The following is a 15,861-nucleotide window of genomic DNA, read 5'->3' as shown; positions in this document are numbered from 1 at the left end:
AGATAAAGTGAGAATATGTGAACAAAGCTCACTGTGGCACCTCTCAACCATCTGAAGCTGCATTAACAGATTGTGGGGTCAACCAGCCACACAGGTATGGCTATTCATCAGAAAAGATGATCGAAGAGGCTTCTGGCTCTAAGGAACCAGGGAAGGGACACTGGCTATTAGGACGTTTGCTTGCAGGTGCCTCAGTGGGATTTCTCTCAGATTCCCCACGATGGTGGATTCTGGAGCTGGCACAAATGTCTGAACCCTGGCTCTGGGAGTCCCTTCTGCTCTGAACTTCTTGCAGCTCCCTGCAAACCTCACCATGCATTGCCTTTCTAAGATTCCATTTTTCTCTCCTCTGATTTGATAATCTACCTGTTTTTAAGAAAAAGTTTCTTCTTTGGCCTTAACTAAAGAGTATTCACAGTTCTAAAGTCCTGACCAAGGCCTGCAACATCTGATCCCAGCGAGCACATGTGCACTTGTACACGCACACGCACACACACACACACACACACACACACACACACACACACACACACACCCTTTAGGAGCAAGAGACTCAAAGGGTCATCAGACTTTAACTTTTTGCTGAAAAGACAACAGGCCTTGGTTGAAATAATGTCACCTGGGGATTTTTGTCATCAAGTCACTGAATTGGAAGTGAGAATGACAGAGCTGCACTTTAGCGAATATGTTCACCTCCATGTCTTTGCCTCACTTTAACCACAAGAGTGGAAACCCAATGGACCAAAACAGAGCTGACTTACTGCTCATGATGTTTGATTGATAAAACTTTGGGTCGTCATGTTTCACTTCCTCAGGATTTTCACAAAACTTGTTGATGTTGTCTTCAATGTACCAGCTCTTGTTCTCATCAAACACAGCAAACACGACCTGCTGCTCGATGTCTGCTGCCCTCTGCAGGGACGGAAGGTTGCGTTCAGGGATGAAAGCTTCAGCTGCTACCCGTTGCCCTTTTGTCCTTGAGTTCCCTGACTCAGGCACCTGTGAGAGCCCACAGTGTGCCAAGTACTTGTTAGAACTAAAGCTGGCATATAAAGCAAACAGTGGGGGTCAGAACAGGCAGACACTACCGTATCCCAAAGGATGAATGCGTGCCTACCAGTTGCACAGGGTAAGCAGGAAGTTGCACTAGGAGAGGTACAAGGCTTTCCTTACTTGCTTCCTCCAACAAATCAAGATCTTGGAAAATTGATGATTTTCTGGCCATATGTTTATTTCGCATGCCTTTGGATAAGACTTCTTTGATTATTACTCACCCTATTTGGGAATTTTAGGTGAATAATATGAAACTATTAATCTTCAGTGATGAGAAAGTCAAGGGAATGAGCATGTAGCTCAGGTGATAGCACCTGCCTGTCATGCCTGAAGTTCAACCCCTAGCACTGCACAGAACAAGCATGGCAGTGTGCCTCAGTCAGCCCAGTACTCAGGAGGTGGAGGTAGAAGGATAAGGAGTTCAATGTCATTTTCAGCTTCATAGTGAGTCTGAGACTCACTTTGTAACAAGAGACCCTGACACAAGCAAGCAAACAAAATGCAAAAGACTGGTATTTTTGTTTACATTCTTTGGAATAATTTATCCTCGCCTATGAGAGAACCTTGACTGGCTCCAGCCTCAGTAGAAGCTAAGTCCCCAAGTGCACTTATCTTTAAGGACTCCTGCCTTTATGGTATTACTCTGAAAATAACAGCTTGGCACTGAGCTTTGCACCGATCCCCAAGCCGCCCTGTAAACATTTTGGCAGGTATTTTATTTTCCATTTTATAAAAGAAAGAAATTCAAGCCGAATGACTTCTTCATCACACAGCTAATACCAACAAACCCAGAGACTGAACCTAAAAATAAAAAATACATCACATTACAGATCTGCTTTTTGCAGTGAGAGTCTAGATGAAACTAGGCAAAACAAACCAAAAAAGATTATCCCACACAAAAGTGTTAGTGCACTGGTGATGAAGAATGCTGCCTGATGCTTGCTGTTACCTAGAAGTAAAAGCCTCATGACTTAGCAGGGAGACCTGATCTGTCTGAACCAGAAGAAATGCCCAAAGTATCTTAAAGGTTACTTCAAGGACAAAATACCTGTATGCCTCTTTGGTCCAAGGATCTGCCCTTACAAATCAGAAGCAGCCCTATAAGCCCTGAGGCAATGTCCCTTGTGATGTCCACGTCACTGTAGTATGGTCTTGTTAAACACTGGGCATCATTTTCTGTGGGTTCATCCAACTCTAGGATACTCCATTTGTACGTATAGGTTTCTCCTGGTTGAACTGCTCTGATCATGGTGTGACTGCCTGAAAGAAAATAGACTCAAGATCATTTTCACCAGAAAATTTGCTTCATGATAGTAACTACCTTAGCTCTCATTAGGGCTAATTACTATCAGGAAAGAAATACTCGACAATGAACATGCTTGAAATGGGATAGAACATAGCTGTTTAATAATGCTCCCCTAGGCGGCGCTGCAGCACTACTAAAGGGATCATAATTTTGGGACCACTTAGAGTGAGAAGTTTGTGATTTTTAAGACGCCCTCTACATGTGTGCTGCTGGATGTACTAGTTCTAACACCACTGGGCAAGGAAAACAATCTGATGAGATAGGAGCCTGTGAATGGTCACTTGTTTCAGTGGAGGTGAAAGACTCCCACCTGAGGTGAAGGAAGAGTTGACTTCATCTTCATAAGGAGAGAAGGTCACTCCTTGAGGGTAAATGCTATAGGCTCGGCTGGCCATATTCTTGAACACAATCTAAAAAGTTAAATCAAATTTATTACTTCAGGTTTAGAGATTTCTCATGAGAACTAATAGGAGATGCTATCTTTGCCTATTGACTTCATATGTGCTTGAAGTCAGTCCAGTTAATCTTAGCAACAACCTCCTCCTGATGGGAGCTTTCAAAAGATTGACTCACATGTCCAGGTGGAACATAGAGAGGTTTGACCTTAGGTTAGGAGAAATGACATTCCCCCCATAGTGTATCACATTGTGTCTCTCACAGCTGGTCGCTAACCCTGTTTCCCTGGCCCTTTCACCTCTGGTCACATCTGCTCCTTCTCATATCTAGACCACTATTCCCATATACTGATGTCCAGTCTCCTAGGACCATTGCCATTAGAACCTTCTTCTTGAACTGCACATAGTCAGATCCAGAATTCCCAAATGCAGCATTTTTATTGTTAAACCTGAAGCACCTAAAAGGAACTAGAAATGAGAGACAAGAGAACAGTCATAGAGGAGGAGTGGTTTTGCCCTTTCATTATTTGTTAAATATTTTATCTATTTTATTTGAGAGAGACAGAGAGGAAGGGAGGGTGAGAAACAGGCAGATAGAGAGAGAATGGGCACATCAGGACTTCTAGCTGCTGCAGATGAACTCCAAATATGTGTGCCACCTTGTAGATTTGGCTTACATGGGTCCTGGGGAGTTGAACCTGGGTCCTTTGGCTTTTCAGGCAAGCATCTTAACAGCTAAGCCATATCTCCACCCCCTTTCATTATTTTCAAATGAACACAGGGGCTTTGGTGCATGATTTGCACACAGAAGTCCTAATGAAGCTCTGAAATCTTCAAAAGATAACCTTAACCTTATCTTTGCCTGGGTTTATATCATTCTTCATCTGTAAATCATCTACATTAATCACCAATAAATCATCAATTCTCAGCAGCCCAATTCTTACCTATCTCTGTGATGGGATAGCTTCAGGCTTTGATACATTTCTATACTTACTTTTATCAGAGACCAATCATTACAGAACCACATAGGAGACCACACTAAATTGTTTTTACACAATTGTACTTACTCATATGTTCACAGTGATAAGAAACAGAGCTATACAACTTTTTTTTCTTTAATAGTTGTAGGGATTTTGTCTATGATACCACCCACTCTATCACACAGCACCCTCATTAAAAATCTGCAAGAAATTTCTCCCAGGCTTCAGGCTCAGGTAAATTAAGCTGTGTTCATGGATCTATAAGTTGTGCTTAAATTTATTTTCTTTTTTACTTTGTCTACTATAAAGCTTAGAATAAAGTTTTCAGACAAGATTGTATGGGATGTATTTCTTCATGCTAATTTGTGGCATATTTTGCTCAATTATATTAGCTATTTCAATTTTATAAGATTCCCCATGCCTTTGGTATTGTTGAGTAGGCTGTAAACAATTATGAATACTAAATAAAAATGAGCAGGTGCATTTGCTTTTGAAAGTATATGAACATATTAAAAAATATATAAGCAACCATCTAGTCCATAATATATCATTCATTGTTTAATTTCTTCCATGATTCTGTGTTTATGATACTTACTTTGAGTGTATCCCTGACCTGGGCTCTGATAACAGGGCCCAAAATCCCATTTTGTTTGTTATTCTCCATGCGTTTAGTAAAGGTCTCATCTTGGTACTGCTTATAAATAACTTTCTTATAATGTTTTCCAATTTGGTTTGAGAAATTATCCAAGTGCAGTGATCTGTATTTTCTTAAAGTGCAATGAAAATAAGAAAACAAAATTAAACCACTTCCCTAAATAGAGAACCCCCCCAGCAGGATGAGGAAACCCTGGTGCATGCAGGTTCTGCTTTTGGATGAGCTAAAATGCTAGCTTTCGAACCATTTCTAAATATACTTTGCAAAGACCTGGTGTCTTCTTTCTATCTGAAAAACTAGAAACCTCTGAGTGATCTCCTTACCACTGATTGAGTCAAACATAACTAATTAGAAGCAGCTACTTTGATAGAGAATACGTGTGTACTTTTTTTGCATACACAATATTCCATTGCATGTATACACCATAACTTGTTAAACTAGTCCCCTATTGATGGAAATTTGAGGTGTTTCTAACTTTTTGCCCTTAGTAATAATGCAGCAGTGAATACTTGATATATACATCCTTTCTCCTGTGAGCAAGAATATTTTCATACAATTAAATTTTCAGACTGTGGTGGCTGGGCTAAAAGGCGTATGTATTTATAATTTAGGCATATTTTGACAAGTAATCCTACAGAATGGCTTTACCAACATACTGTTACCAGAATGTGTTATACTTCTTGCTTTCCATGGTCTTTTCAACAGATGGTCTAATTTGAACTTGTAAGTCTAACAGGCAAAATAATATTCCAGGGTGGTTTAATTTGAGCTATTTCAATGTTAACCCAACGTTTTCCCTCACCTACGAGAAACTAAAAGCAATGTCTAACTTGTAGAGCTGATGAAAAGCTCTTCAAAAGGCTGTAATACAAGATTTGGCTGTAGCCAGTGTTCAAAAGGGCTGGCTTCTCTTGTTGCTACTGTATATTCCCATAATGAGTTTGGGGTAACTAAACATTGATTTGGACAAAAAAAGGTCTGGATGGAAACCAATACTTGTGTCCCTGGCTACTTCATGACAATGACATTTTATGGTCACATACACGGGCTCCTATAGAACATGTCTCAAACCTTCATATAGTGGTGTGAATCCAAATAACTCACTTGTCCATATTTGCTGGTATCATGGGTGCATAGTCCCAAATGACTTCCTCCGCAGCAATGAAGTATTCCCACCTCTTCATGTGACGCCTCTGGTCTTGAGTCAATATCATAGGCTTCCTGGTTTTCTTTGGGCAGTTTTTAATGTCAATATAAACCTGCATTCCAGCTGAATTGGGATTTAAAGACAATAGAGGGTTTGAGAAACGAAACACTTGGTGATCAAAGTGTATGTTTTAAATAAATTTTGGAAGACTTATATAATAGCAGTGAAAGCAATGCTTAGACAACTTTTGTCCATTCTGGGAATCTTTGAGTGGAGTACAGAAGGGGGCAGAAATAAAAAGCAGGAGAGGTGAAGAAGGCCTAGTGGAAAATGAGAAGAGTCCTTTTGCTTCTTTTGGTATAGGAAGACCTTTAAAACCCTGCACTTAGGGAGGAACTTCTTTTAACACAGATGACAGTGACTACTGGGAAGACACAAAATTTATGGAAGTGCTGAGCTTAAGTGTTGTAGCTCAGCACTAAATGAGACATTTCTATTATGCCCTTGAAGGCTTAGGGAACATTGTGGAAGAGGGACCAGGAGGAACTTAAAAGCCCAAGGATGGGGAAGAGTGCTTTAAAATGCTGTCTTCCAGATTGCTTTTATGACCCAAGAATGACTGTCATTTCACTAGCTGGCATGGTGGCTCTCACCCATAATGCTAGCACTGGGGAAGCTGAGGCAGGAAGGTTACCATGAGTTCAAGGTCAACATGGGTACAGTATGAGACCCTGTCTCAGTAAAATTTCTCTTATTGCTCTTGATAAGTTGGAATCTTATCTATGAATCTGTAGATATTGGTCTTGTTCTAGCTAGTCTCTAGGTCCTTTCCTTTGGCTACATAGGCAATACCTCCAAGAAAGAATTTATCTGTGCATGCATTTATTTTCTTCCTCTTTCTCTTTCAAGGAAATGGAGAGCTCTTCACCTTTTGCATCATTTAAAAATTGTCTTTGTCAATGCATTGACTTCCTTCATTCTTAGCCAATGGCTAAAAGTCTAAAAGTAGAGCACATCTGAGTGGGGCTGCTTGAAAGGGCAAAGGAGCAGGAGCAGGTTCGTGCCTGGGCAGAAAGGATTCTCCATTCAGAAGCAAAACTGTCCAAAGAGTTTCTTGCCTTGAAAGTGTTTGGGGATGAGAGAAGATATGATCCACTTTCCCTCTGGGCTCACAGTCATGTTTGCAGTAGTAGATGTAGCACTGACCAGGGTGATGGCTGACACCTTGTGATTTTTTTGTTCCAAGACTTGGCCATTGAAATGAATGGAGAACAATTCAGGTCCCGAACTCATTCCAATCAGATGCCAGCTGACTTGGTCATGGGCACAAACCATTATATCTGAGAGGAAGAGACAACATCTAAAATAGACATTGAGTTCAGTATTCTAGGGTCAAAAATTTACCCATCAAATATGTAATGATCACATGATATGCAACAAATATTGTGAAAAAATATATATAAAAATTAAGAAAAATATTGCTTCTGCTAATGATGCTTTCCCCCCTTTCATTGTCCCTTTACTCACAGTTATTGTTTATCAACTATGAATTAATAACATCTCAGATTCAGATGGCTCAAGGTAAAGGTTGGTCACTTAAGTCTTGAGTTTGCAGGATCCCGATTTTGGAATTCAAAATCAATACCCAGAGCTGAATGAGTATGGTTTTAATAAACCTGGTGGAATATGGATTCATATGAAATAGAATATAATTTAAAAGTAATATGTAGACCTCAACTCATGACACTTTTTGTTTTTCTGTAAAGGAAGCCATTTGTGATATTGAGACGTAGAGAATAACCCCTCAGAAGTTTAGTATTTTTCAAATATGTAAGTGGTTTCATTTTTCTCCAGGCTGGTGACCATATGTTCTATTATTATTAATTTTTTTAGTTCTCTGTCAGTTCTGCCAGATGTAGTGGAGGTAGTCTAGGTGGGTGTTGTGTTCTGGATGTAGGGAGTGTGTCTCCTAACAGTTCATGTACCGAAGGGCTGGTTCCTGTTGTCGGGAAGTTGAGGTACAGCCTACTGGAAAATGATGAGATCACTGTGGGCACTGTCCTTGGAAGAGAGTAACGTAGTTTTCATACCTTGGTTAGTTCTTATGAGAGTGAGTTCCTATATACATTGCATACAACTGTTTTCATTTCTTCTTCTCTGCCATATGGTGACATTGACATGGGTCCCTCACCAGAAGCTGAGTGATAAAGCACCTAATATTGACATTTCTACTTCTAAAATGGTGTTAATAAACATCTTTTAAAAACATTTTATTTTTATTTGTATTTATTTGTTAGTGACAGGGAGAGAGAAGGAATGGACATGCCAGGGCCTCTAGCCACTGCAAACTAACTCCATATGTATGTACCACCATGTGCATCTGGCTTACATGGGACCTGGAGAATTGAACCTGGGATTTTAGGCTTTATAGTCAAGCATCTTAACTGCTAAATCATGTCTCCAGTCCATAAACATCTTTTCTTTATAAAATACTTGGCACTAGGTGCTTTGCTATAGTAATAGCAAATTTACTAGTCTAGCGGAGTTCAGGGATTCTTTTCCCCCATTTAATTGCTGTTATGATTTTACTTTCTCATTAGAGTCCACATGCAGGGAAGACATTCTGCACACCGCGGAATGCTCTGAAGTGCCAGCCATGTAGTTCTAAGGTAGAGCTTTTTCTTTTATAATATTCTTTCTGCTGACCATTCCTACTAGATAGTGACTTTAAAGTTAAGTAGAGGTTGGTGCACCCAGAATACAACACCCAAAAGGCTGCGCCCAACAAGACTGAGTTTCTACCTTGTCTGTTGCACATCCTGTTTTACTGAGAAGATGGAGATAAAAAGAAAAGAAGAAACAAACCCTCAAGAACCACTGCACTACATTGCCTTACCTTCTCAAGAGGAGTTGAAGGGCAGTGAACATACAAACTTCCCTAGTGCCTTAAGGAAAAAGTAGAACCAAGATACCAGTGATTCTGTCATTGTTGGAGGGTAAATGGCCTCTGTGTTACCTGGCATGGTTCTATTCACATAGCCATTGACTGTATACATGAGGGCTGGTGACTGTATCCAGCTCTTGCTTTCATCAAACACAGCAAACAGCAGTATGTGTTGCTTATCAAACATCTTCTGAGTGCCATCCTCAGTTAGAGTGCCTGAGAGAGAAAAGACATGCTTTAGATTGAAGAGTTTCATTAGCTTTCCTAGACATCAAAGCAGGAAGGGCAATAAACCAATAGCAGTCATATAAACTTGAAGATATCCTTAGGTTTTTTTGTTTGTTTGTTTTTTTTTTGAGGTAGGGTCTCTTTCTAGCCCAGGCAGACCTGGAATTCACTATGTAGTCTCACAGTGGCCTGGAACTCATAATGATCTTTCTACCTTTGTTTCCCAAGTGTTGGGATTAAAGGTGTGCACCACCACACCTGGCTAGAAGTTCTTATGTTTTATAAAATAAAATAAGAGCTGGGCATGGTGGCGCACACCTTGAATCCCAGCACTCGGGAGGCAGAGGTAGGAGGATCGCCAGAAGTTCAAGGCCACCTTGAGACTACACAGTGAATTCCATGTCAGCCTGGGCCAGAGTGAAACCCTACCTCGAAAAACTGGGGCTTTTAAAATTTGTGGTGCCACATTATTTCCTTTGGCACCTTGTAGACTTGGGGAACAGAGCTTTAAAGGTAAATTTCAACTAACACACACAAAAAACAAGCATTTATTGATCAAGGTTTGGCAGCAGGACCCATTTCTTCCTAGAGTTTTCCCAGCAATTTGAGACTGAGGCAATAATTTCATGAGTTTGAAGTCATCTTAGGCTACACAGTTCAAGGCCAACCTGGATTTCATAGTGAGAGCCTGCTTCAAAAACTCTCCTCTAAAAGTAGTCCATTTCCTCTAGTCTTACAAAGCCAACACATATGTACTTTAGGTAGTACAAGAAACACATCCTGAGGTGGGAGATGGCTTAGCAGTTAAAGCATGCCTGTGAAGCCTAAGGATCCAGGTTTGATTCTCCAGGTCCCACATAAGCCAGATGCACATGGTGGTGCATGCGTCTGGAGATCGTTTGCAGTGGCTGGAGGCCCTGGTGCTACCATTTGCTCTCCGTGTCTCTCTTCTTCTCTACCTGTCTCTAATAAAAAAATGAATAAATAAAAATCTTAGACAAAAGGAAACACATCCTGCATTTAATGCAGTTTTCTCGCTTGTACATAAAGCAGGGTCACAAAACTAGAAAACTGGTTGTATCAGGTTAAATCCATTCTTAGATGGGGAAAAAGTGATGATGGTAAAGTGGCAGCTTTTTATTTTTTCAGTGCCATCACAGCATCTTTCGTGTCAGATAATGAAAATATGTATTTGTAAGACAAATAAATCAATTTGGAATTTATGTAGGTATGATCTGTGAATGTGTAGAACCAGATAATAATCTATCACATTATTTCCCATGGCACAGTTTGTTGTGGTTCTTTGCTTGCTTTAGGTTTCTATGTCAGTTGGAGTAAGAGTCACTAATAGAGGCCAGAAAGCTAGAAGGGGACCATGAGGAGGGGGACAGCTTAAGGGGAGATGGTAGCATACATGTAAGCAGAGGGGCAGGGTATTAGAAGATGAAAGTGTCTGACTGGGCAGGGGGATAGAGGAGTGGAGAGAAACAGACCATTGCAGTACTCTTGGTTGACCACCAGAACCATATGCTAAGATCCCACAGCTGAAAATACCACGTTTTCAACAAAGACGACTGAGTAATCAAGTTGGAACCGATCTGGAAATCTCCTCCCTACTGGTTGGCTGTCATAGTGCTAGAATGTGCTATGCAGGCTGCTGAGGGAGAAAAGTCATCAGCAGTGTTAACCAGCAGTGGAATGTGAGAGCTGCACAACCAGGCAGCCAGGAAAGATGTGTTTACTGATGCAATAGTGGTATGACTATTATAGGGGTAACCAACTGCTCTCTGAATGGATGTAAGGCCCACTCTGAAGGAGGGATTTCATGCCTGGTACTGAAAATCTAGTCAAGAACCTATGGCTGCTAAGGTCATGAACCTTAGGGGGAAAGCTAATACCATTGTTTGGTAAAATAAATATGCTATGCCTGTCAAATTGCCCTATAGGTATTTACATTTATGCCGATAGCTAAGTGCTGATCTCACTTTTTGTAAGAAAAACTTCTTTATACAGATGATGGTGATTACTGGGGTGACTCAAAACTCATCAAATTGCTCAGAAGAAATGAAGTTGAGTGCAGAGCATTAAGTGAGACATCTCTGTTCCACCCTCCAAAGCTCAGAGAACACTGAAGAAGAAGTGGCAGAAAGAATATAAGATTCAGAGGATGGGGAGGAGTGCTGTGGAATGCTGTCTTCTGAACATGAAGTGGTCGTTGCCCTCAGGACCTAACAGCAGCTGTCATCTGTCATTTCTTGCACAACACCTGCAGAACATTGTGCCCTTCACCCTGCTGTCATGGATGATAGAGGAGGACACAAACATGACATCAAAACAGAAAAAAGACTCACTGGAACGAACAAGGGGTTCATATGAAGGAGTATGGGGGAGGAGAGACAAAAGAAAGTAACAGGATGGGGTTGTGATCAAAATGAATTATGTACACCTATGAAAACTGTCAATTATTTTTAAAATAAAAGAGGGGTTGAATTATTTTATTGCAAAAGAAAAGGCCAAGCCTGTTTTCTAAGACACTTAGTCAATGAGATTTCTTATGAAGCCAGTTGAATAGGTGTGAAACTTATCACCCACAGTGTTTAGCATATTTTAAAGCTAGGAAGCTGAGTTGGGCATGGTGGCTCATACCTGTAATCCTTGTACCCACAAGGTAGGGACAGAACTATCACTGTGGGCTTGAGGCCACTTAAAGAATGAGACCCATTCTCAAACAAACAAAATGATTTAAAAAATTAAGCTTGAGCCGGGCATGGTGGTGCACGCCTTTAATCCCAGCACTTGGGAGGCAGAGGTAGGAGGATCACCATGAGTTCGAGGCCACCCTGAGAATTCAGAGTGAATTCCAGGCCAGGGTAGACTAGAGTGAAACCCTACCTCAAAACAACAACAACAACAAAAAATTAAGTTTGAGTTTCATATGTTTATAGACCAAATTACTATCTCGAGTCTCATCTATATCAGAAATACTAGCCAGTATCCTTTCTAGCAGCTCTTTTATTTGAGTTTAGTGTGCTTAAATCATGGACTTTGTCCTTCAGGTAAATATTATAGGTCATGTAAGCATGCAGGTATGACATAAAAACAGGCAGACTTTCATATAGGCAGCTTCCATGGCTGAGGTAAAGGAGGAATTAGAAAAAACAGGGAGGCCTATATAGATGCTGTTTTCTCTTGCCAGTCAACTGGTCTCCACCACCCTTCTGCTGACATACAAGAAGACACTAAGGTTCTCACCAGCCTCATTCCATTACAGAGCTCCCGATCAACCAGCATCTTTGTGGTGTGAGAGTGTTCTGTTGTTTTTACCTTTCTTACAGATTAGCAGAGGCCCAATCAGTCCAGAGTTGAAGTCCTGTGTCAGATTTTCATAGGAGTAGTAGATGTGGGTGAGGCATGCAGGGTCATCCCGTGTGGGCCCGCTGTCCTCACCGATGACCCACTCGTAGGTGTGCTCTCCGCCCGGAAGCACAGCATCATCCATTTTCTCCACAGGGGACGTGTGGTCGTCGTAAGAAGCTCCTGGAGAGCCATGAAACACGCCAACATCAGGATTTGTCCTTCTCCAATATGAAGAACATATCACAAGGTCTCTGAAAACTAGTTGCCTTTCTATAGCAAACCTTTAAATCAGATTCAAGTGCATCTACTTCTATGCCCACAGACTTATAAGGACTTTGATGCCATGGTGACCTGAAAAATAACTATTACTAATAAATGCTAGTTAATATTTTAAAAGTTAGAGCTTCGCATTTAAGGCACGTGCCTGCAAAGCCAAAGGACCCAAGTTTGACGTCTCAGGACCCACATAAGTCAGATGCACATGGTGGTGCATGTGTCTGGAATTTGTTTACTGTGGCAGGAAGCCCTGGCACACCCATTCTCCCTCTCTCTCTCTCTCTCTCTCTCTCTCTCTCTCTACCTGCATCTTTCTCTTTCAAATAAATAAATAAATAATTTTAAAATATTTTTAAAAAGATTTAACAAGTTGATTTTCCAGGGTATCTAAACAATAGTTTACATATTATCAGAGACTTGCATCACATTTCCTCAGCAAATCATCTCAGAATACAAATATGGGTTACATGTTCATTTTGCTCTTTGACAAATCGTATTTAACTGCATGTTAGCATGATATGTAAGTACACATAGAGCTGTTTATATATTGTTTTATCTTAGCTCAGAGAATAACATATTTTCTTTCCAACTGCAATTCCTCTCAGCCCAATTTCATCTCCTTGTTGCAACTGTCATCTTATGAGTCTGCCTTTTCCCCAGAGTCTCATGTCTGGCTCCTGCCTGCAGTTTAATTGCCTTGTGTAGGTGAACTGTGTCAGTCTTCAGAAATTAAGATGCTTCACTGCTATTCTGTATGCAAAGACCCATTGACGCCCTGTGTACACTGGGGAGGCTGTAACCATTGACCTGCAATTCTGAAGGAAGGGAACTGAGATGCACATGATTAAATGGACTTCAGAGAGCTGGGTGTGGCTTCCAACAATGAAAGGAAGAAGTAGCAGAGACAAACGAGTGAGGCTGGGAAGGGGAGAAGTCAGTACCCCTAGCAGCCAAGTGGAATGCTGGGGGCATTCCTCATTTAATGAGGTGAATATTTTACTATCACAAGCCAACACATGAATTTCTCTTTGGGATGAAGTTATCTCTATTCAGTAGAAGGTGAGACCACCAAAGTGTAGTGGATATAGGCAGACAAGAATTGATCTGAAGCCAGGCATGGTAGTGCATGACTTTAATCCTAGCACTTGGGAGGCAGAGGTAGGAGGATTGCCATGAGTTTGAGGCCACCCTGAGACTACATAGTGAATTACATGTCAGCCTGAGTTAGAGGGAGACCCTACCTCGAAAAACCAAAACAACAACAACAAAAACAAAGAACAACAAAAACAATTGTTATAAGTGAGGCCAGGGGAAGAGACTGAGTAAAGGAAAGGTGGAGGGAGGGCTAATCAAAATCTAAGAGGATATAAATAAGCCATATGGACACCTACTTTTTTGGACAATGGAACACACAGGAGCCACAGATTGTTAGTAGAAAAATTTCAGTCCCAGGGATGGGATACCTTCCAGTGAGTTGTTGGCCAGGGAGGTCCCTGATGCCCCCAAAACATTACAGGCCATTGCTGAGGCCCTTGGTTTCCAACTAGGAACAGATGATAAGACCCTATTCCCGAAGACTCCACATACTTGAGATGTAAGGCCACTTAGAAATCCTGCTGGAGCTGAGCTGAAAACCTCCTCCATTTAGACCAGCTGACAAAAAGCTGGAAAAAGTCATACTGCATGCAGTTCCATGGGAGAGAGCGAAATCATCAGTGAAGATACCCAACAGTGGACATTGCCAGCCTTATATTTCGCCAGGAAGGCCAAATGAGCCAACAGGTGCAATAGTGGTACATCGGTTATTAGGGAAACCAACAACCCTCTAATTTGACTGGAGGCCTGCTCCATGGGAGTGTAGACATCCCGGATACTGAAAACCTACAACAGGGGTAGTCACGAGCCCTAGGGTTATAACGTCTGCTGGTGTCTGGCTAAATGTATATACTATGCTCACAAAACTGCCCAGTAAGCACTTTGCTTAATGTTCATACCCAGACATTAATGCTACTCTCACTTTTTGTTAGAGAACCTTCTCTTTTCAGATGGCAGTGACCTTGGGATGACTCAGAAGGCACCATGGTGCTTAGAAGTGATAGAGGAATGCTCATCACCGAAATATCTCAATCACACCTTCCACGGCTTAGGGATCATTGCAAAAGAGGTGGCAGAAAGAATGTAAGAGCCAAAGAAAGGGTAGGACTCCTTACAATGTGCTTCTCCAGACACAAAATGGCCTGGATATCCATAAACTCACAGTGCCTGACACTACCTACACAAGACCATCATAACAGGATAAAGATGATGACATCAAAATAAAAGAGATTGAGAGGAGGAGAGGATATGATGGAGAGTGAAATTTCAAAGGGGAAAGTAGGGGAGAGAGGAAATTAGCATTGTATATTGTTGACAATTATGGAAGTTGTCAATAAGAATTGCTATAAATTTTTTTAAAATAAAATTTTTTTTCTTTGCTTTATCACTAGTCTTTGAAGTCTTGATTATGATGTGTGTCAGTGTGGTTTTCTTCCTTTCTTGGTATTATCAGGCTTCTTTTAGTCTATGGCTTTGTAGTCTTCATCATATTTGGAAAGTTTTAAGTCATATTATTCCCTTCAAATATTGACCCCACTGCTTCTGGGGTCCAATTACATATCTGTTCTACCACTTGATATTGTCCCACACTACACTGGTGCTCTGCTCAGCTTGTTTAGTCTGTTCAGTCCATTTTGTTTTGAATAGCTTCTATTGTGATGTGTCTATGTTATCTATATGTTCTTATTGTCAATCTCATTTTTTATTCTCTTTATTTCAGTCATTTTATTCATCTAGACAAGCTTTAAAAAATTTTTTTTGAGGCAAGCCCAAAAGACTGCTGTTTTTTTCAATGAGAGAGAGAGAGAACTGATGCACCAGGGCCTTCAGCAACTGCAAATGAACTCCAGAGATGTGCGCCCCCTTGTGCACATGTGCTACCTTGCACACTTGTGTCACTGTACATCTGGTTTACATGGTGCTTAAAAGTAGAACATGGGCTGGAGAGATGGCTTAGTGGTTAAGCGCTTGCCTGTGAAGCCTAAGGACTCCGGTAAGAGGCTCGATTCCCCAGGACCCACGTTAGCCAGATGAACAAGGGGGCGCACTCGTCTAGAGTTCATTTGCAGTGGCTAGAAGCCCTGGCACACCCCATTTTTTTTCTCTCTCTCTCTGCCTCTTTCTCTCTGTGTCTCTCTCAAATAAATAAAAATAAACAAAAATTAAAAAAAAAATTCTCTCTAAAAAAAAAAAAGGAGAACATGAGTCTTTAGACTTCATAGGCAAGTGCCTTAACCACTAAACCATCTCTTCAGCCTGATAGAAGCTTTTTATTTAGGCAATTAAAAAATATTTTCTTTATTTCTTTATTTATTTGAGGGAGGAAGACAGAAAGAGAAAGAGGCAGAGAGAAAGAGAGAGAGAGCACGGGAACACCAGGGCATCCAGCCACTGCAAGTGAACGCCAGACCCATGTGCCACCTTG

General features: G+C 41.0%; 1 protein-coding gene across 1 annotated transcript in view; it reads right to left on the bottom strand.

Moving 5' to 3' along the window:
- Nucleotides 1-15,861, bottom strand: part of F5 (coagulation factor V) — a 73,858-nt gene that overhangs the window by 34,834 nt on the left and 23,163 nt on the right. The window contains exons 4-11 of the mRNA XM_045149351.1: nucleotides 12,033-12,245; nucleotides 8,553-8,696; nucleotides 6,655-6,876; nucleotides 5,494-5,659; nucleotides 4,330-4,501; nucleotides 2,670-2,769; nucleotides 2,102-2,313; nucleotides 762-912 (exon numbers count right to left, since the gene is read on the bottom strand). Coding sequence (XP_045005286.1) covers nucleotides 762-912; nucleotides 2,102-2,313; nucleotides 2,670-2,769; nucleotides 4,330-4,501; nucleotides 5,494-5,659; nucleotides 6,655-6,876; nucleotides 8,553-8,696; nucleotides 12,033-12,245 — 1,380 coding nt within the window. The remainder of the gene's footprint in view (nucleotides 1-761; nucleotides 913-2,101; nucleotides 2,314-2,669; nucleotides 2,770-4,329; nucleotides 4,502-5,493; nucleotides 5,660-6,654; nucleotides 6,877-8,552; nucleotides 8,697-12,032; nucleotides 12,246-15,861) is intronic.

Source organism: Jaculus jaculus, chromosome 1 (genome assembly GCF_020740685.1).
Source record: "Jaculus jaculus isolate mJacJac1 chromosome 1, mJacJac1.mat.Y.cur, whole genome shotgun sequence".
In the NCBI taxonomy this organism is placed as follows: Eukaryota; Metazoa; Chordata; class Mammalia; order Rodentia; family Dipodidae; genus Jaculus; species Jaculus jaculus.
This window is presented reverse-complemented; position numbering and strand designations above follow the sequence as displayed.